Genomic DNA, 21,990 nt, shown 5'->3' on the forward strand with positions numbered 1-21,990 from the left:
GAACCCCTTTACACTAAGTACCAACAGTAGAATAAAAACTATTGGCTAATGGGAAGGTGCTTTTTTGCTTTTTGTAGACTGTTGCTATTTGCCACACAGGGTTGTGTGATATTTTTTTCACGGTCATAGTAGAGAGCAGAAGAGTCAAGGCCCCCTTCCCCACATGTTGTGGTCTTAACTAGGATCAGGGCCTCCTGTTTTTGGTTCTAATATTTATATATAAATAAATACACACACACAAACACACTGGTTATGTTTACTTCATCTCTCAGGTCACTATTTCAGGAAGGTAGGGAAGTTCCTTATGCAGTGTTCAGCCTGATATTTTTGTGGCACTCTATTAAGGTTAGCAGTTGTTTCAGAGTAGCTGTAGTCATTGTTATAATAATCTAAAATATGTACTCTGTAGATATTTCAACAAACATGTACCACAAATCTCCAGTGTTAGGTAATGCAAGCATATATGAGGCCTAAAATGTTTTCTTCTGGAATCTACAAAACCTTAGAAATCTGGTGGGAAATCTTTGCATTTTACCTTCATTGTGATCTGATAACCCTGGAAAGCCCTCAGTCTCTCTTCTTTTTCTGCCTCTTGCCCCATGCTTATCCATGTGTCTGTGATCAAAACGTTGGCTCCTTTGGCAGCTTCAGTGGGGACACTGGTGAGAAACAACTTGGTGTTGTGCTAACATGAATAAATCAGAGGAAATGCACTAAGTTCACATGGAGCACAGTAGAAAAAAAAACATTTTACTGTCACATCCTCGTACCTTTACGGACTCCTGTTCTGCTATTTTGATGACCATGGGATCTGGCTCAAAACCCTGTCAAAATAGATTACAGTGTTACAATGTATTCCATTCTTGCTACAAATAGAGAACATTAAACACATTCCCAGTTTTTATAGAAATAGACAGTAACCTGGGTACTCTTAACTACCGTATATCATTCACAATACCTGAACTGGCAGCGTGCCTAGAGTTGGTTGGAGAGTTCCTGGATTAGATTTCCAAGCTATGGAAAACTGGCCCCTGGACTTTAAAAAGCATCTAGATGGTAATTGCATAAATAGAACCACATTGGAGCCAAAATGAGATATGATACTAGCAAATGTGTGTGTGGGTATTGAGTCGATGCCAATTCCCTATAAAGCACCAACACCACATATGGAAGGGTGGAGCTGCTCTCCTGACACCAGCATCACTGCTGTTTACCTGGATGGAATGGGGGTGAGATGGATGGGAGGGTGCACTGTCAGGAGAACTGAATTACAGCAGAGGTCCCACCAGTGTCACTACCTGCTCCCAACCTTGCTGTCACTCCACCACACACACATAAAGCATAAGGAGAAGGAAAAGTTTCTTACCGTCCTTTTTTATTTCAATATTACAGAGAGAGGCTATAGAACCCAGCCTCTTGGATAATGGCGTTGTCCCGAGTGAATCTCCACCCCCTGTCTCTCCCACTTCCTCATTTGTCACTTCTATGGATGCTGCTACATGCCCTCCGTCTTTGAGCTCTTTGCTCTCCTACTTTTAAGGCTCACTGGGTTCTTGGAGATGGGGGCTCTGGAATGCTTTCTAAAGACAACGTGTCAATCAGCTGCTGCTTTGGTCCTACCTCCTCCTCTCCCATTATTTCCCAACTTTTGTCCTCATCTACCTCTGAGCTGTGACCTCCCTCAAACCACTGTTGTAAATCCATACTATCTTCCGCTTCCTCCTCCCTGGAAGGGTCAGGATGGGGAGGCTGTCTCCACCATTCCTCCTCTGCCCGGTCCCTGACAGCATCCTTCATTTGTTGATGGACTATAACTCCCACCATCTCTGACCATTGGCCATGCTGCTGGAGTTGTTGGATTCCAACATCTGGAGAGTACTAATGTGGGGAAGCTCATGGTAAATGTCAGCCAGCACAGAGGCTCTTCAAGAAGAGCGAGAATCAAAAGATGTGTCAGATCTCCTAACCACCCAAATTACTTAATCTACTGTGCCCAGCTAGCAGTCCGAATTACTCAATTTTGTCCTGATCTTAGTAAAGCAACCTATTACATTGAGCACATATTTTTTAAAAAAGTTCAGGGACTGTTTGTGAGATTAAACTCTGTCTCTTCTGGGGCTGGATCTTCTGAATCTAATTCATGGGGACTAGCTCATTGTTCTTCTAGTGAAATGGTGACTTCAACTTCTGTCTTCAGTCTAATCTTTAACCCTCTCATTCCTGAACTCTGAATCTTGAGGCCATTTCCTTGTAGCTAAGCATTTTCCTTCAGAGTGATAATGGGCTAGTTTTGTTAACAGTTTTATACCATTAAACTCTGGATAAAGTGCACTCATTATCAATGGACATGTATTTAGATTTTTTTAGCTTCCAAAGCAAAGTCAATTTGGCTTTGCACTCTTGTATATAGATTTTGTGAGACTAAACCCTCTAATAAAATCACAAATGCTTTTCTTTTTCAAAGCTGACAACCAACTTTACTGGCCCTGTTCAGAGCCACATGCTACCCTGAAACCATGCTGCTTTAAACAAAATGTGAAAACTATGGAAAAACAGTATTTCAGCTTTAGAGCAGCGATCGCTAAACTTGGAGGGTCACAAATGTGGTTGGACTCCAATTCCCATCAGCCCCAACCAGCATGGGCAATGGTCAGGAATGATGGGAGGTGCAGTCCATGTTCTTTGCCTTAGAACATTTGACTTCCTCTCTCCCCAACTAAGATTTTCTTACCTTTGGAGTAGCAACATGCAGATTCATCCCAAATCTAGCAGCACTAAGCATAATGGAGTTTAGGACATTATTTCCATCACCTATCCAACTTAGGGTCAATCCATTCAAAGATCCATAGTGTTCCTACCAAAAACAAAACAAAACAAAGCCACAGTTATTTACAGTGCTTGTCAGTTTTGAAGTGCAACTTTTATCATACCATGTAGTCTGGGATCTGGCAACAAGGATGTTGCCTTTGAACAAATTGCCATTGCCCATATTCTTTCTTTGTCATAAACATTACAGGATATTAACATTATTCTGTCAATCAATACACTATTATTATCCCAGCCAAGGTTAAGCAAATTGCTTAAGTGCCTATACGCTAATGGACAATATCCTGCCTTATTTTCTATGAGCTGGAGCCATTCATTATACTTGTTCCATACAAGAGCATATGCTTCTCTAGCACATAAGTATGAATGACAGGGAAATATATCTGTGTATTTCACATGCCTGTGATCACAGAACTCTAGCACTGCATTTATATTAGATGGAGAATTTGCCACAATGTGGGTAACTTTCATTCATTTATTATTTTAGAATGCATGCATCCTGCTTTCTTCTTATAAACATGTAGATAATGTGAAAATAATACTTTGAAAGTGATACATCAAAAAAACCAATGAAGCCTGAGCAGACTTCCAACAATTAAGGGTTGGTCTTCCATGCTGCTAATAATTCCTTGTCCCTGCTTATGAAGCAGGAAGCAGGAAAGACTATGCAAAATAAATAAATTCATGAATATTTCTTTTAATTTGCATAATATGACTTTTCTTGGCACAGATTTGAATGTCATTGTTACTTATGATGATGAAACATGGGGTAGAATAGCCCTAACCAAAGCCAATAATAACTTGTTATCCAAACAATCAGATACTTCTTCTTTATTAATATCTCTAATCTCTGTGGAGATAGCCGGCATAGTTCATCAGATGACAAGAGTCAAGTATTAGAACCATCTGTCATGCTCGATGTCCTGAACCACAAAAGCCAAGACACACAGAGAGAAATATGGATAATAACACTGTTCTCTCTAAACAGGTAGCCTAGAAGGGAACTGGCAGGATGCTAACAGCTAGTACAGCTAGCAGGCAGCGAACTATTACATAAGAACCATGAGTCACTTGCAATTACTGAAAAGCTGTCAATTCTTGGTGATGAAATGCCTTCCAAAGGTTATCAGACAAAATGAACAGCTGGAAATGATTTATTCACCCTGCATTCTAATGCAGCCAACATTTCTCTTTTTGTTAGGACCTGATCTGGGGTGTTGCAACTTTCTACAGCAGCTCACGAAGCCTGAATGGATGCCACCTTCATGGAGTATCCAGAGGCCCTGCTCTTCTATAACTGGGTAATTCTTCCCACCTCGAATGATCCTTTTAATAGAAACAAGCCATCACCAAATGTGTATTTATGGAAAGAGCCATTTTTGCACCCAGCACGGTTCCCACAGCATTTTAAGCCTCCTGCATGAATACTTTTCAGATTCCTCCATGTGCAATCAAAGAACACCCACTCAGAGCTTAACTTGTGTGATTCATCTAGCCAAAAGAAGAGATGCCACACTTTGTACAGCTAATCTTTTTGCCATAAGTATGCTGGTGTTTCCCACAGCAAAGACAGGTTGTATCCTTAAACACCTGTGTCCTGGATACCCAGGTACATGTACATGAATGAATCTTTGCAATAAGAGTAGCCAACATACTACATCAAAATCCCATCAACCTCAGCCAGCATGGCCCTGCTCAGGGTTGATGGAACTGCAGTCCAATAACATGAGGAGGACACCATGTTGCCCACACCAGGCTTAATGGAAGGCTGCTTATGTGTCATTTACACTTTACACAATTGTACACAAAACACCAAAGTGAGGGAGGTACCAATATCAAACACAAATTGCCACCTAAGATGCAGAGTTGTTCACAGTCAAAAAGGTTGAATTGGTGAGGTTAAAATGTCACTATTTATGTGAACATCATTGTGAAGGAAAGATGCCCTGGAAATCTGATCACATTTAGTTAGGTGCTTTACAGAATGACTGCAATTTAGAAGTTCAGGCCCAAGTAAACCACGACTGGGGAAACCTGTGGCCTTCCAGATGTTGTCAGACTCCAACTCCCATCAGCCCCAGCCAGCATGGCCATTTGTCTGGGGTTTATGGGAGTTGTGGTCCAATAACCTCTAGGGGGTCAGAGCTTTCCCCCACCCCTGATGTATCACTTCAGAGAGAATTTTCAAAGACCACTGTCATAAAAGATTTAATAGCTAGCTCCCCCAAACTGGATCTGAACCATGTCATGGACGACTGTGTTGCTCCCCTGGAGTTGCACCAGGAACACTGATGCAGGAATTTCATGAAGTGCAGAAACTGTGGGCCAAATGACAGATGGCTTGAAGATGTAATGCAAGTTGCTACTTGAACTGGTTTTACCACCCAAACCCTTGGCATTTCCTTAATCCTTGTCTTGACACACAGACAATATTAGAGGTAGAGGGGCATTGGATAGGGACCAGGATGCCTGATTTCTAAACAGCTGGATGAGTGGACAAACACTAACAAGGTCCTAAGGAAAATAATTTAATATACTTAGCATTTATGCAGTGCATTTAAAAGCAGGATAAATATTCCTCACCACAGTCATGTAAGGTGGCTCAGTATTAATAACCCCATACTACAGTTGGGGGTGATTGAGCCTGGAAACAACAGCCTGCCCAAGTCCATCCAATGAAGAAAGAATTGAACAGCTCACAACTCACACTCACAGTGCCAGACCTTTATATTTTTGCAGCCTTCCACATCTCAACTATTTAGGTTTTAGGTCTGAACTTTTAGAGTAGCTGAGTTGGCTAAAAGCTTTGCAGTTAAGCAGGGAACAGGAGAGTATTACCTGGAGTGTAAGGTAATCAGCTAAAATCTGGAGGGGATGGTCAGAATCAGACAGTCCATTTATCACTGGGATTGTGGCCTGTTGTGCCAGCACCTCTAGATCAATGTGTTTATACACTCGTGCCAGGATTGCGTCTGTCATGGTTGACAACACCCTTCAGAAAGCAAAATAAATGTAAAGCCCACTCAATTTTTCATAGAAAATTAGTACTTTAATAATGGTTAATCTGCCTGAATAATTTTAAGTGCTTGTACAACATGGTTAAATACAGATGGTTTAAAATGTAGACTGCTAACCACTGAAAATATTTTTTTAAAAAATAAGGCAGTGAAAAGAGAGAGAGAGAGAGAGAGAGAGAGAGAGAGAGAGACAGAATTAGAAGACAGAAATATCAATGAACTGTTTAATGTAAATAAAGTTTGTGATTTTCTTGTTTCCAGCCAAGCAATACTTGGGCATGGACAGTTTATGCTATAAACTACAGAACTAGTTTTTCTCCTGATTTCATTCTGAGGAATCTTCTGAGAAGATTCTGTGTACAAACAAAACACGGTGACTACTTTCACCATAGACTCACAACCCAAACTGTGTTTACCAGGATTGTCTGCTCTGAGGGTGAGGGCCACAGTACAAATGACAAGAAAATGGTGAATTCCAGCTAGCCCAGCAAGGCCAGGACCCCATCCTGCAACTTCAACAACTTCTTGTACCTCTTTCTAGGAAGGTTGGACCACCAAGGCTTGTTTTTGAATTGCAAGGATTCTGTTTCCATCTGAAAAGGCCTTTGTAAGAATACAACATCAATAATTTGGTGCCTGGCTTTGCCTGTTTTCTCCTCCCTCTTCCTTTTGTGTCTTTATCTTTTTAGACCTAAACCTGAGGGCAAAGGTTGTGTTGCTTTTATTGATCTAAAAGCCACTCTGGGAACCTCTCTGGCTGAAGAGCAGGGTGTAAATACATAGGATGCGTAGTAAAATCTTCATGCATCCTAAGTTTTGAAAGTTGCTGAATTCAAGCAATTTTAGTGCTTTGGTAAGGCTGCAATCCCGGGCATTACCGGGATTTCAAAGGCAAAATTGATGTCCAGGGGGAACTTCCGAAAGGTGACACTTTGTCCTGGATCAAGCCCATCATTTTTGGCTAAACAACTTTTGTTCCCCCCCCCAAAAAAAAAGCTCAAAAATTTTGGACATTCCTAAAAACAATATGAAATATGGCAACCCTAGTTTTCATCATCTAAATATAGAAAGGAAATAACAGTCACACAAGGTGTCGTACAAACCGTGCTGTGTCAGTGATACTTTCATTAATGCCCAGGTGAATATCTTGTGTTGTGAGGAAACAGGGATGGCCACCAAGGACAGCAAATCCTAAAATAAATACAATGATTAAGACTTTTACCTTTGTCATTTCAAAGTATTATGGCAAGTCATACTACATGTCTTCTCCCTTAGAACTGCAGACATGGGGATAATTTGACTATGTCTTTTCCCACAGTCATAAAGCTGCAAGGCAATGTACAATCAAAACATCATAAACAGTTAAAAACACAAAAAGCAGATATATTTTGAAAACTAAAAAAAACAAAATTATATTTTAAAAATCTTACAACACCACACATCTGTCAACATATCTTCTGGGAACATGCTCATAATATTTTCTGGGATGAAGCATTATTTTTAGTCATAAGAAAGGTACAAAAGTATAATCTTGCCAGCTTTTAAACCTGTCTTGGGGTCGTATACTAGGAAAATTTGAATCCTTACCAGCAGATGGCACCACAACCATTGTCCTAAGCCAGTGGTGTCCAAACTTTTTTCAAAGAGGTCCAGATTTGATGAAGTGAACACTGCTCACCACAGAAATTGTTGGGTTTAACATATATTTTCACTTAGGTGTTGAGGAGACAGAAGTTCAGCCCTCATGGCATTTAACCATGGCTCAGCATCCTCTGAGGTTAAACTTTGGACCTCTTGGAAGCTTGAAGGTTCCCTAACCTTCTCTGAGTTACTAGCAACAGCTATATTTGCTTTGACTATTTTAGCAAACTCTTCAGCATACCTTTTGGGTGGTTTACCCTTTGTGGCTCTTTCAGATCTGCGTACTATACACAGGTCTTCCATGCTAGGCTTCTCCTCTGTAGGAGAATGGTGGCCTCTGGGCAGGCCAGGTCTTCCTGTCAGGTCTTACCTCCTGGGATTTACAAGGCATCTGACCCTCACCTGAATCTCATAGCTCTCCTGACAAGTGCTTTGAACTGCCCACCAGATACCAGGCTCTCTACTATTCAAATTAGGCCCCAGTGTTTTTGTTACAATCCCCTTCTCAAAATTAAGTAATCAATTTTAAACTAGAATTTAAATTCTCAAAACTTTCTTATTTGTTAATTTGAGCAAGTAAACTCTCTCACTTCATTACAAACAGTATTTCTACCTACAACACACTTGAGCAAACCTTTTCCTTTCACAGATATTTTGTTGCCATTTGCAACTGTAGCTGCCTCTGATTAGTTATCATTTAACTCTTGGGGGAAATAATTAGCATCACACATCATGTTCATGGAAGTTGCCGAACCAATTAACCAACTAGAAGGATTACCGTTAATAGCACCAGTTTTCCTAGTTTGCTTTCTGTTGCCACCCTGGAACTTTTCTTTATTAGTGCCACTTTGTTTTGTACGAATCCTTGCAAATGAAGGAAAACAACTTTTCTGCTTTTATATGTTGATAATATAATTTTGGTTACTGAGGGCAAACAAGATTGTACAAAAACAAGATTGGGCGCACGCCCAATAGGCGTCCTGACTGACAAATGTGACCTATGTGATTGCTTGCTTGCTTAACAGCCATTGGGAACTTCAAGGTCCCTGCTCTCCCTTCTTATGGTCTTTGTACTGGACCTGGAGACTCCAATAGAGAGCATTCCATGTCAAGAAGGAGGGCAAGTGGGCACCCTATCAAATGACAGGGCAGGAGCTACACGGAGCAGGGCCTTTTCACTGGTGGTGCCCATTGTATGCCTCATTCTTCTCAGACCTGCTCTCTTTTGGCCTGTATTTTGGAGTTTTATAATTTAGGAAGACTTTGGAAGAACTGGTTGACAAGACAGTTGCTGACATATGAGTGGATTTTATTTGCTGCTATTCTGGGCTCCTAGTGCATAATAGAGTTGGCCAGGATGCCAGCAGGGATACAATTTATGAGCTTTCTCCATTATCTGCACAGCAGGGGGTGTTCAATCAACAGTGCAAAGGCTGAGCTGAAGCATTCCCTGAGGGTTACTTTACCCGATTGGTTAGATGTCAGATTCTAGAGCTCCCTATTGGTGGCTCTTAGGTAATTCACAAAATACAGAGTCCATTCATAAAACAGTGTTCATTCATAAAGCAGTGACATAAATCTCCATTGCTACATATTGGGTGTATATTTCAGCGGTTGAGTGTATAGGTTTATGGCCATGCTGTAGTTTAGTGCTTATGCAACTGTGAATAAAAGGTGGCTGGGCTCATTGTCTCGGGGTTTGGGGGGAAGAGGTGACAAAACTGATTTCCAATAAGTGCCCCCCTGTATTTCCATAACAACTCCTTGAGTCTGTACTCTGAATGGTGACACCAGGGACCTAGAAGGTGCAAGGCTTGTCAGTCCAACTCCTGCACAGTCTCATCAGGGCTGACCTTAAGGCAGTTGGAGCAATTGGGCTAAGTTGGGCCCCGTGGACCGCTCCTAAGGGGGCCCCTGCACCAGGGCAATCTAGATGGACTTTATTTATATATGTAAGATTTTGCAGACTTTGGCTGTGAACTGGGGTCCTACAAAAAAAATAAATTCAAGTTGCGCCCCGCAGCTTCAAATTGGGCCCCACAGGCTAGCCCTGAGTCTCATAGTTGCTGGGCCTGAGCTGCCCTGCCCTTGCATGAAGTCTTGGGTTTACAATTTTGGGAGAGGGGAGACTGTGGCACTGGAGAGTAGGCAGGCTGGCAAAGCCCCCTAGATTTAGAGGCATGAGTTGCCCTGCCCTCGCATGAAGTCTTGGGTTTGCAATTTCGGGAGAGGTGAGACTGCCCACTAGGGAGTGGGAGGGCTGGCAAAGCCCCCTAGATTTAGAGGCCCTAGGCTTCAGCCTACTTAGCCTATACATAAATCCGGCACTGGGTCAAGGTGGCAGCCACCTCTCTGCCACTGCCATCGCTGCAGCATCAACGTCCCTAACATGTACTGTAGTATTATTTATTTATTTATTTAGCCACACACACACTCCCGGGCCAACCAGATTGGTCGACCCAAGGAGTGACACAGCTGGGGACTCCCTAATGGCACGGGGGCTTGCCACACACCCCGCGCAGAGGGGAGAGCATGTGATGAGCCCGCAAAAAGGAAATGGCTTTGGTGGCCAAGTGCTCGGGGGCCGCAATTGATTGCTTTTTCAAAATTGCCTGGCAGACTGTTTGAAAGCAGCCCGGGGCCCGCAAGTGGCCCCCGGGCTGGACTTTGGACATGCCTGTCCTAAGCTGAATGTTTTGCAGAATGAAATGTTTATTAAAGCCCCCAAAGAGATAACATTCTGTATACCCAGAGCTTTTTCTGGGGGTACACAGGGGTACGTATACCCCTAAACATTTTGTGAATCTTTGTACTTTTTTGTCCATTTCCTATATTGATCTTCCCTGATTTGAACTATAAAATGGTGGTTTTCTTGAGTCAAAATGAGAGTACCCCCTAAACATTATTTTAGAAAAAAGCAGTGTGCATACCCAAACAGTTCCTGACAAAAATGCAATGTTAAGTCTTGTTGGCATAATGCTGGTTGTGTTGTGCCCATTATTTCCTGTTATAAATTCCATTTTGACTTGATTTTAATGGTCAACTAGATGGCTCAACTACTAATGGCTAAGTAACAACTTTTAAGGAATTTTCAAAGTTCAATTTCATTTTTCTTTTGTGATGTCTTCTTACTTTGAATAATGTTATTTCATCATATGCAGGTAAATAATATACAGTTAATACAGAAGGCTGTATTTACTGTCAAATTCTTGGCTTGTTTTCACCTGTCTCTGTAGATAATCTAGTCCTTGTACTTCTTTTCTCAAAAATCATAGCTAATGATTTTCCTTGCAGCAAAGGCAAAGACTGAAAAACAGAAGGAAAAGAACTTGTGACACACTAGTAAGAACAATAAATATTTTTGAACTTTCTGCTTTACACTTGAAAGTAATTTCAAACACTATACCACTTGCAGATGGGTGTGAAGTCCTTTTAGTATATACATGACAGAATTGTTTGCTTTGTCTACAGTCCCAACCCTATTTGCCTGAGAGTAAGTCCAGTTTAATTCAGTAGCGCTTCTGAATAGAGTTGCACTTTAGGTCCTGGGAACGGCTTCTTCCTAATGGTGAATGTGGCTTAGAGTGGCTTAATTACAACACAGTTGGAGGAGCTGGCCAAATCCTAGAAGTTCTTGCCAAGTTGAAATAAAAACATGTGTAACTATTCAAAATCTAATAAAACCTAAGAATGCAGGTTTGAATTTTGAAAGTATTCAATATTTCACTTTTGTATCTTACTTTAAGGGCTCCATTAGAAAACTGAAATCTTAATACTTGTTTCAGTCTAAGGCAATTATCCTGTCAATTTGTCACATTGAGGACTTCTGTGCCTTGGAGGTGACCTAGTTACTAGTTTCTTTACTCCCTCTAGTGCTGCTCTGCATGTAGAATTCCACTGATGCTTTACACGCCCTGTCTCCGCCAATATGCTGAGAGCTGACCTGGCATGTAAACTGCATATGTGCATTCACATTCACACACGACACAGACTCAATTGCCCCTCCCCCAACTGGGAATGCTGGTGTGTGTGTGTGTGTGTGTGTGTGTGTGTGTGTGTGTGACGGGGGAGGGGGATATAAATGTGATTCCCCTACCCCAGATAATTGTGAGGTAGGAGAATATGCCAAAGATTTTTTCCATCATCATTTCAGTTCTGGTTAGATTTATATTTCTAGAATATGGTAAGCTTTCTTTTTCTTTCTTTTTAACATTGAAAGCCCAAACAATTTCTCAAACACAACCCTTCTAAACCTTGCGGGTGGAGGGTAGGAATCTTCATTTCACTTTGAAGATCACATGGTCTACTTTTCCCATGGGTAGGCAAACTAAGGCCCGGGGACCTGATCCTGCCCAATCGCCTTCTATATCCGGCCCGCGGATGGACCAGGAATCAGCGTGTTTTTACATGAGTAGAATGTGTGCTTTTATTTAAAATGCATCTCTGGGTTATTTGTGGGGCATAGGAATTCGTTCATCCCCCCCAAATAAAACATACTCCGGCCCCCCACAAGGTTTGAGGGACAGTGGACCGGCCCCCTGCTAAGTTTGCTGACCCCTGACTTTTCTTGTCCTCTCCTTCCCACCATCAAGGATTCAAATCCCAAACTAGACAGCACCCACATTTGTGTTTTAAAAAGCAGCTAGGTGGTTCTTTTTATAAATCCGGATTGAAGCTGAATTCAGGGAAAACACATAAAAACACAGTATTTCCTAAGAAACCAGAAGGCAGATACATGATAGCTATGGATTGTGGCTAAGGTCATGTGTACAACTAAAAAGACATGGGGGTAAGAGAATTCATACTGCAAATGTTACATACCTCTCCTTTACATTTGATTCTTTCCTTCAGATCTGCTGCCACCCACAACAAATATTTGATGTCTTCAGCTGAATAATTTTGCAGTGTCAGAAGGTCCTGGCCTTTCAACTGGGTGGGAGTTTTAGTAGGTTGTGGCCCATGCTTGTATCTCCAAGGGAAATGACAAAAGAAGTTCAACTACCTCATAATTCAGAATTTTGTATTCTGAAATAACCACTGTCAAGTTGTGGTCCCAGATTATTGGCTCAAAGGCACTACAAATGTATGGCACCAGGATACAAGTGAACAGTTGAGTAAATAATCAAGAAAAATAATCAAGAAAAATAAAATAATTTGTTGTTCTTCACATAGAATTATGCATATATATGCATATTGCTACTATGGAAACGTGTGAAGAATTACACTTGGGAAAACCACTGCTGATGTGTGCATGGGGTAGGGGGAGATTCTGCCTCTGTTTGCACTATGTGGCACTGTCACTACTTTTACCATGAGTGGCTGGGGAAACTCAGCCAGATGGGCGGGGAATAAATATTTGTTGTTGTTGTTGTTGTTGTTGTTGTTGTTGTTGTTGTTGTTGTTACCATCACTATCCCTACACCCCCACTCCCCTTATCAGAACAAATGGTGTTGTGTTTATATATTAATAATGGGACTGTAAGTCATTTGAAAATTATTGTTCCCTTCATTTATATGCTTCCATTAAAATTACCAAAATAATAATAACAATTTCCCGGTGTTCTACAATGCACATTCCAATAACAAAAAAAAAGATCAGTATGCTCACAACATTTGCTTTCATACATCCACATCCACACACCCCAGTAGTCACACAATATCCACTGGTTTTTCCATATCTGCAATAGCTAGGGATATGAACAATGCCATTCAGATACTGTGGTCATATCAGGAGCCTTCCTAGTTAACATTTTTGCTGCTGCAAACAAATATTCTGTCAGTATTTAACAAAACAAAACAAGTGAAAACAACAAAAGACATTTAACAAAATAATAAATGATTCCAGTTTATTCTTTATAAAGTTATGGTGCCATCAGGGCAGGACTTTGAAACAGAAGTCCAGAGCCCCACTCAGCAGGATGTGCAACAGATATTTCTAAGGGTGCTCACTCCCACCCCAACGAAAAGAAGCCTTCACATGATCACAACTATTCCAGAGAGAGTCGGAGCTATTGATAAATAATAGAATACAATTCTACTGGGTTTGAAATAAGCATGCAAATTTATTTCAAGTATATGAAATTGTCAGACAACATCTGCAAACAAAAAACAGTGATGGTAATTGCTCTGACATATCAATTTTCCTATATAATTTCTTTGCTTTAGTTTCTTGGTTTATGAATGAATGCTGCTAAGCAACAGAGACAGATTATGATTTGCCTATATCAGCAGTCTTGTAGTTGCTAAAAACTGGAGTAGACAGCCCAGGATGTTCCACCAGCTCTGTTGTTGTGTGGCATTTAAACACTTACCGAATACATTGCACCAGATGCTTGCTGATCTTGCTTGTATTCCCAACACTGAACAGGGACCGAACATTAAACAGCATATTTACCAAATGCTAAGATATAGTTATAGTCACCTTGTTAAACTTAGGTGAAATAGTGAATGCATTCAGTGAAAGAGCAAAGGTAAAACTATCACGAGACAGTGCTATCTCTGGCAGTTGTGAGATCTGCTCAGGAATTCACGGTATGTAATCTTATGCAAATACTATGGATAAGTGTCATTAGTTAGGAGAGTTGCGAAACCCATGGGTTTTGTCCTTAAACACACAGCAAAATCTACAGCCCAGTCGAGGCATTTACTAGGCTGCCAAAGGTATTCTCATGGGCCACTCCCTCCTCTCCACCAGAGAGAGACCTACATGTGATGCCAGGTATTCAGTACAGACACCAAGTCTTACAGGTGTGATGGACTTGCTCCACACAGACTCATAGCCTTACAGGAACCCAATTCATGCAGTCTTCTTTCCTCTCTCCTATTTATGGGGGATAACTATTATATGAATTAGGCATTTATTTATTTTTTAGATTTTTATTTATATGGAAAAATATACATCAAAAAGAAAGCAAATTGAGGAACTATTCCATGTTTTTAAAAGGCTGACATTCAATAGGTGCAGCTTCTTTCATAGTTAAAGATAGATATATTTAGCCTGGGGGTAGGACTAGAGGACCCTCGGGATCCCTTCCAACTCTATGAATCTGTGAGTCTTCGATTTCCAACAGTTGGCCAAAGAAAGCCAATGTTACACAGTGCTTCGGACTAAGGAGACTTTGCCCAATTCCTGCTAACCCTTGAAACTCGCCGGGTGACCCTGGGCCATTCACTCCTGGGAGTTCCTGCACCTCTTTTTCTAGGGAAAAAAAGCGCTGGTTGTGAGGATAACATTGGCGCAGCAAACAATGATCTAACAGGAGATGGTGTTGTTGTTTAGTCGTTTAGTCGTGTCCGACTCTTTGTGAGCCCATGGACCAGAGCACGCCAGACACTCCTGTCTTCCACTGCCTCCTGCAGTTTGGTCAAACTCATGCTGGTAGCTTCGAGAACACTGTCCAACCATCTCGTCCTCTGTCGTCCCCTTCTCCTTGTGCCCTCCATCTTTCCCAACATCAGGGTCTTTTCCATGGAGTCTTCTCTTCTCATGAGGTGGCCCAAGTATTGGAGCCTCAGCTTCAGGATCTGTCCTTCCAGTGAGCACTCAGGGCTGATTTCCTTCAGAATGGAGAGGTTTGATCTTCTTGCAGTCCATGGGACTCTCAAGAGTCTCCTCCAGCACCATAATTCAAAAGCATCAATTCTTCGGCGATCAGCCTTCTTGATGGTCCAGCTCTCACTTCCATACATCACTACTGGGAAAACCATAGCTTTAACTATACGGACCTTTTACTATACGGGAGGTATAAACGTGTAATAAATGAAATGCCCTTGGAAAGTTTCCAAGTGGGAATGCCCCCTGTTCTCGGTGCCCACCATTTTGCAATGCTCATGGAGGAGTCTTGCTAATTGCTATTGAACTATTCAGGCAGTAACTTTCGTAAAAGCAATATTTTGAGAAGGGTTTTTTGTTCCTTTGTTTTTTAAAATGAAAACCTCTATGGTACTTGGAGATGACGCTCTACCTCGGCTTGCGGCGACTCTCTATGGTCGCTGCTCTAGCGGCCTCCGTTGCTAGTGGCAGGCGGTTTGTTTACTTCCGGGATCCAGGCTGCTCGCGCTTCCTTCTGTCTCCTAGGCGCCTCCCCCTCGAGCCTGTCATGGGGGAGGCCGAGGAGCAGGTGCCCGGTGAGTCCCAGTCCCGTCCCCCCCTCGTCTCGGGAAGCTAGTTGGTTGGTGCCGGCGCCCCTCGCCTGCTTCTGTCGTCATCGGCGGGCCCCGCGAGGCGAGCGCGCGCCAGGCTCCCCGCCGCCTCTGGTTGTTTTTCTCTCCTCTCCCCCCACTTTGCTCTTTATTTCCTCCGTATTGCGTGGTAGAGGCAGGGAGAAGTAGGGAATTTGCTTCAGACTCTGGAGAGTTTGAACCATTTCCTAGCCCGTGCTTGCTCAGAAGTAAGTCCCATTTACTTCAGGGACTTATTTCCAAGTAAGTAAAACGCCCTCAATGTTTTCAGCCCCATTATGCAGAGTGGCACGTTGTATTTCAGGGCGTTATTTTTAGGCCACATGTTTCATTCCAGGTGAGTAAGGAAAATGGTTAAAAGGTCAGATATAGGGCCTGTCACACACTTCTTCATGTAGTGTACACTGGTACCTTGGGTTACGTATGCCTCAGGTTACATACGCTTCAGGTTACAGACTCCGCTAACCCAGAAATAGTGCTTCAGGTTAAGAACTTTACTTCAGGATAAGAACAGAAATCGTGCTCTGGCGGCAGCAGGAGGCCCCATTAGCTAAAGTGGTGCCTTAGGTTAAGAACAGTTTCAGGTTATGTACTTAACCTGAGGTACCATTGTATACTCAAACTCGGAACTTGCTCCCACAGCAGGCAGTGTGACTTGGAAGGCTTTTTAAAAAAGAAAGAATTGGACACATTCAAGGAGGATATGTCTATTCATGGCTACTAGCCAGAATGACTAGGCTCTGTTTCCCTGGTTGGAGGCAATATGCATCTGAATACCAGTTACTGGAAACTGCAGAAGGGGAGAGTGCACTTCTGCCTGGGTCCTGCCAGCCAGCTTCCCACAGGCTGGCCATGGTGAGAACAGGACGCTGGATTAGATGGACCATTGGCCTGATCCATCAAGCTCTTAAAATGTTCTTATTTGCAAAGACTCGTTGAATTAAAGTGTTAAAAGTAACTGGTTCCCACTTTTTAAATTTTGGCCTCACCTGCTCCCAGGAAAACTTTTTAACAGAGCGATACTATTAATGCGCACCCAGAAGCAAATCTCATAAAAGTTCAGTAGGGTTTGCTCTGAGATAACTGTTTAGGATTGCAGCCTTTGTTTGTTTTCTTGCTACTTGTGTTTCCAATTTGAAATAAGGAATCTCACCTGTACCTAACAGCACTGCTTGTCATATCTGATAAAGTATTTGGACAATTTAATAAAATATTTGTCTCTATATTAGCAGAACTTTGGACACCAAGGGCAGAAAAATACACCCAAGGATTTTGGAATCTTAAAATACCTGAAGGGCTGTTACGTAGTTGCGTGTTTTCCCGTTTCAGCTTGTAGGTTGCAACCAATTGGTTCAAATTACAATAACATTTTAGATTAAGCATAAGAACTTTCTAACAGCATGAGCTGTTCAGCAGTGGAACATACTGCTTCTAAAAGTGATACACTCTCCTTTTTTAGAGATTTCTAAGCAGAAGGTGAGTGTGCCATAGCAGTGAATTTCCTGCATCAGGACCAAGCTGAACTAGATTACTTTTGAGGTTTCTTCCAGATGCCATTCTCTCAGAAAGAATGCTGTTAGGAGTAAAGTATGAAATAGAAATATTTAGTATGAAATATTTAGGCTATTTTTTCTTTTTTAGAATCAGGTGCTGTATTCACATTTGGAAAAAGCAAATTTGCCGATAATGTGCCTAGCAAGTTTTGGTTTAAAAATGACAAGCCTTTTCACATATCATGCGGAGATGAACACACTTCTGTTGTAACAGGTTAGTGTTTAAGGTTTTCTTTTAATTACTTTCTGTAGTAGCATTTCAGGAAAAACAAGTTAGCATTGTACTAGTATTTTCACAAATTCAAAATATTTTATTGTGAAGGTTCCTGTCCTAATCACACTGTGGTAGCTGTTTGAACCCACTTACTTGAGAGTAAGACCTATTGTATCCAGTAGGATATATGTCAAAGAAAGCATGCATTGAATTGCACTATGAAGGCCCAGTCCTGAGGTAGACTTGGATGTTTATACAGAAGTAATGATGTTTGCAAGATGGTAACATGACCTTCCTGTGTTTGTGAAATGGAAGTTTTATTTATTTAAAATAAATAAACTAATACAGAAAAAAGAAGGAAAAGTAAGGGGGAGAAAAAGAACAAAGCTATATATAAAAGATATATAGATATACACACAGAGACAAAAAAAACAACTCAATATAAGATACTCCCATACATTCTTATTTAAATTTATATAGTGTTATTATCCTAATACTTACATAAATGTGAAATGGAAATTTAGATTTCATGTTGAGATATGTGCCATGAGCTTTGTTTGCATCTCCCTGGTCTAAAAACTTGAAAATGTATAATAAAAAAGCTGTTTCTTGATTAATTCAAAATTCAGTCTCTCAGTGATTTACTTTATACATATTTATCCAATATTTTCTGTCATCAAGAGAAGGGAAGCTTCTGAGAGCAGCTTGCAATCTCAAAAAACAATAAGCAATAAAGCAATAATTGTTACTCCTAAAGTAAATTTCACAAGATCCTTGAAATTGTATACTTGGTGATAATACCAAAATTCAGCAGCAACTGGAGCCATGCAGTTTACAAGTCATCATTAATCCAGGACTAGAACTGGCTGAAATATGATGATCAAAGACTTAAAAGCAAGTGCTGATGTTCAAAGATCCTCTGAACAATCTCTTTGGGAGACCAGTCCACTGGTATCAATTTTGAAAAATACTTACAGTACAATCCTTATCCTGGATCCACTGGCTGTTAGAGTAAGGTTACCAGATTTTTTTCAATGAACCCGGGGACACTTTTCAGCTTCCCACTAAACAAATGGATTTTGTCAGAGGACTGCTTTGTAAATCCGGGGACTGTCCCCGGGAAATGGGGACGTCTGGTAACCTTATTTAGAGTGGGGTGACTTTATAATTATTGTCAGCCTGGATAGCTCAGTTAGAGCATGGTTCTGATAATGCCAAGGTTGCAAGTTCAATCTCCATATGGGACAGCTGCATATTCCTTCATTGCAGGGGGTTGGCCCAGATGATCCTGAGGGTCCCTTCGAACCATTGAAGCCAGCTCCACGGGGCCGTGGGTGCTTGGACACCCTCAATAATATAATTGTGGGGGCTGGGCACCCAAAAAATCAATGAGAAAAGCCAGGCGGCAGTGGCCCTGCCTCCAAGAGAAAAGCAGTTCAGCTCTGCCCTCTGCAGCCAGCAAGCGAGGCACCGTTTCGGGGGGGGGCGTGTCTCTACCTCTGAGTCTGAGACCCTCACCATGGAAAAGAGTGCCTAACTGGCTGCAGAGAGGAGAAGCCACCAGCGCCCCCCTCCACAATCCAGACGTGCAACGTCACACACACATGCCTGCATATAGTGTCTGTGACTTTGCACATCTGCTTTGCTCAGCGGAGACCCACAATCCTGAGGGTGAGATGGCACCCCTGCTTCCAGCTCTACAATATGATTCTGTGTGTTTTGGTAATAATTTGCAGTATATGAAGCGTACATGATTATTATTTGAGCAGGGGAGGATCAATGGCAAAAGGCCAACCAAAGTTATTTCACATTTTTAGAGAACCTTAAAGCAAACTCATTGGTGATCACTCTTTTTTTTTTTTAATATATTCTGTAGAAAATGGTAAACTTTACATGTTTGGAAGCAATAACTGGGGTCAACTAGGATTTGGAACAAGGAATACTGTCAACAAACCAACTTGCGTGAAAGGTTAGTCTCACATATCTGGTTTTATAACAGATGCCGTAATTGAAAATGAGCAGAAGAATGAACTCAGTCGCTAATACTTATGGTGATTCCTAACACCACTACTATAATAGCTCTCACCACATTTGGGACATAGGCACAATTTTCATATGAGAACTTTTAACAGCTATTGCTCCACTTTATTTAAGAGAGAGAGAGAGAGAGAGAGAGAGGAAAACAAAAGGCTTTTGAGAATTGAAATAACCACAGTTAGAATATAACCACAGACATAGCCTTTCAACTACGATTTATGAAATAGTAGAAAAAGCTAAAGAAGAAGAAGATACATGCGAGTTTTTTTAGCAACAAATAAACTTTACAAAGCAAGGGGGGTTTCTTTTGTAGACACTGATAAATTATTTTCATGTACATTTTTTATTTAAGGCAAAGAAAAAACTAATATAGCTCTAACTCTTGACAAAATGCATAGCATTTTTATTTCTCCCATCATTTTAAGATTTAAGGTATTTGACAATCCAACGTTTTCTCCTGAAGTATGGAAATAAATCTATTTGAAAATATGCCTTCTTTTATGTTACAAGCCCATCCTAAATAACAGGACATGTGCTGTTTCCTGTGGTTTAAACTAAGAGGATGAGGAGTGAAAAATCAATGTTTTGGTTCGTTTCTGGCCAGAAACGAGTAAGCAAAGAGTATCAGCCTTGATTTACTCCCAGGTTAAGTGTGTATAAGACTGCAGCCTTAATGATCCATTATTATTATAAAAATGTCACTGAATTAGAACAGGTTCTATGGGCAAATTTGCAAAATGGAAAAACCGCAGCCAATAATACATTGCAAACTATTGTGTTGGTTGCTCTAGAATGAGTTCAAACCTAATTTCAGTGGCTAATGCGCACCTGTGGGTTCCATGCTGGTAACTTCTAGACTGGAGTATGGAAGGTCTAGCTTTTTGCCATTTTTCCACTTACCACTGATTGGAGGTATGTAAAGTTGGAGCTTAATATATTCAACAATATTTTTTTAAAAAATGGTAACCACTGTCTATTTAATCCTCAGCTTTAAAACCAGAAAAAGTAAAACTAGCTGCTTGCGGGAGGAACCACACCTTGATTTATACAGGTACGTCATCTATATTTGCACATCAAATATCTTATGACCGCTTTCTGTGCACATTCTAAGAAATAGTCAGAACCTTAAAAAAAAACCCATTATGTGCACCTTTTATATTCAAAAAGACACTTGGTCCATCTGCTGTAAAATGGCCAGATTTGACTGGCTGCACCTTTCCTAAGGCCCGAGACAGCCTTGTCATCTGAAATTCATTAACTAGAAAATTCTGTGACTAAATGTCATCTGTATGCAATCATAGTATGTGATCTACATCTAAGTTGTGACCCTCCCTAATCCTCACTGAATAATTTTCAACTATCCTTAATAGAGCTGATTTTTTAAAAACAATATCTTGGATAAGATTTGCTTAGCAGTAGCTAACCTGTTCAGTGTGGTTAACCCAAATAAACCTCTGGTTAGATAGATCTTTCTGTGGAGATGGTAATAGCAAGGAAGTCGGCTGTTTTCTTATTGTGAATTCAGGTAGTAAATCTGATGCTGCCATCCTACTGAGATGGAAATATGCAAGGTAGCTCCTGTCGATAAATTCCTGCAAGACATTTATCATCTATAGGAAATTCTCCTTTCCTTATCACGGTAGAATTTAAAGTCTTCAGTAATGTTGTGAAATGAATAATTTTGAAAATATTTGGATCCGATTGCCATTCTTATGTCTTCCCTTGTAAATGATGTACATTTGTCATTAAACATGAATGCATTTTAATCAGGACCAAAGGTGTCAGGTTAAACATGGGAAAGGCACATGTTGTGGTTAATTAATTTAATGCCCGTCATTAACATTTGTAGTTTGTATGTTCGAGCAAGATTGCATTTAATTAACTTTGGCCTGAGTACACATGCTAATTGATTCTCATTGCTAGCTGAGCCTTTACCTGTAGCGCAGGGGGGCTAAATTGTGAATCTTCGGATGTTGCTGAACTACAGCTTCCTCAGCCCCATTGCAAATTGTCTATCTCCGAGGTTCTTTTCCTTCTGTTTAGAAGGGAAGGAACAAAACGAGTCATTCCTAATTGTAAATATTGATTTCCAGCCATGAGCAGAAACTACTTTTACTATGTTATGCATATTCCAGTAGTATATTTTTGGAATGTAGAATCCTGCTGCAGAGCGATGATTCTTAAGAACTTAAATAGGAATTTCTACAGGCAGACTTTGAGCATTTGAGGGCACCAGGGATTGACCTTTTGTACATGGGTGAAAATAAACATGAGCTGGTCTGATTTTTTTAGGTTTTGCTGTTGCTTCAGATGAGAGTGTGCTTATTCTACATGTGCTTTTCTGTGTGCAGAACAAGGAAATGTATATGCTGCTGGAGGTAACAGTGAAGGGCAGTTGGGATTAGGTGACACAGAGGAAAGAAGCACATTTCATCTAATTAGTTTTTTTAGTAACCAGCACAAGATCAAACAACTGGCAGCTGGATCCTACACGTCAGCAGCACTAACTGGTGAGCCCAAC

General features: G+C 41.0%; 2 protein-coding genes across 5 annotated transcripts in view; one reads left to right on the forward strand and one right to left on the reverse strand.

Moving 5' to 3' along the window:
- The window catches only part of OTC (ornithine transcarbamylase), a 21,562-nt gene extending 6,235 nt beyond the window's left edge, over positions 1-15,327 (reverse strand). Inside the window, exons 1-9 of one of the 3 annotated variants that reach the window (XM_082219977.1) lie at positions 15,217-15,327; positions 13,796-14,736; positions 12,306-12,453; positions 10,709-10,790; positions 6,947-7,034; positions 5,665-5,818; positions 2,732-2,854; positions 771-824; positions 536-685 (exon numbers count right to left, since the gene is read on the reverse strand). In XM_082219977.1, coding sequence (XP_082076103.1) covers positions 536-685; positions 771-824; positions 2,732-2,854; positions 5,665-5,818; positions 6,947-7,034; positions 10,709-10,790; positions 12,306-12,453; positions 13,796-13,872 — 876 coding nt within the window. In that variant the 5' untranslated portion in view covers positions 13,873-14,736; positions 15,217-15,327. Of the gene's footprint in view, positions 1-535; positions 686-770; positions 825-2,731; positions 2,855-5,664; positions 5,819-6,946; positions 7,035-10,708; positions 10,791-11,770; positions 11,944-12,305; positions 12,454-13,795; positions 14,755-15,216 lie in introns of those variants that run through there. The other 2 variants (XM_082219976.1, XM_082219978.1) reach the window with 2 other exon arrangements.
- Positions 15,328-15,436: 109 nt separating this feature from the next.
- Positions 15,437-21,990, forward strand: part of RPGR (retinitis pigmentosa GTPase regulator) — a gene marked incomplete at its 5' end in the record, with an annotated part of 37,373 nt that continues 30,819 nt past the window's right edge. For both annotated transcript variants that reach the window (XM_082219946.1, XM_082219947.1), the window contains 5 exons: positions 15,437-15,611; positions 17,307-17,432; positions 19,309-19,401; positions 20,458-20,520; positions 21,821-21,979. In XM_082219946.1, the coding sequence (XP_082076072.1) occupies positions 15,437-15,611; positions 17,307-17,432; positions 19,309-19,401; positions 20,458-20,520; positions 21,821-21,979 (616 nt within the window). The remainder of the gene's footprint in view (positions 15,612-17,306; positions 17,433-19,308; positions 19,402-20,457; positions 20,521-21,820; positions 21,980-21,990) is intronic.

This window comes from Podarcis vaucheri, assembly GCF_965113315.1.
Source record: "Podarcis vaucheri genome assembly, chromosome: 4".
Classification (NCBI taxonomy): domain Eukaryota; kingdom Metazoa; phylum Chordata; class Lepidosauria; order Squamata; family Lacertidae; genus Podarcis; species Podarcis vaucheri.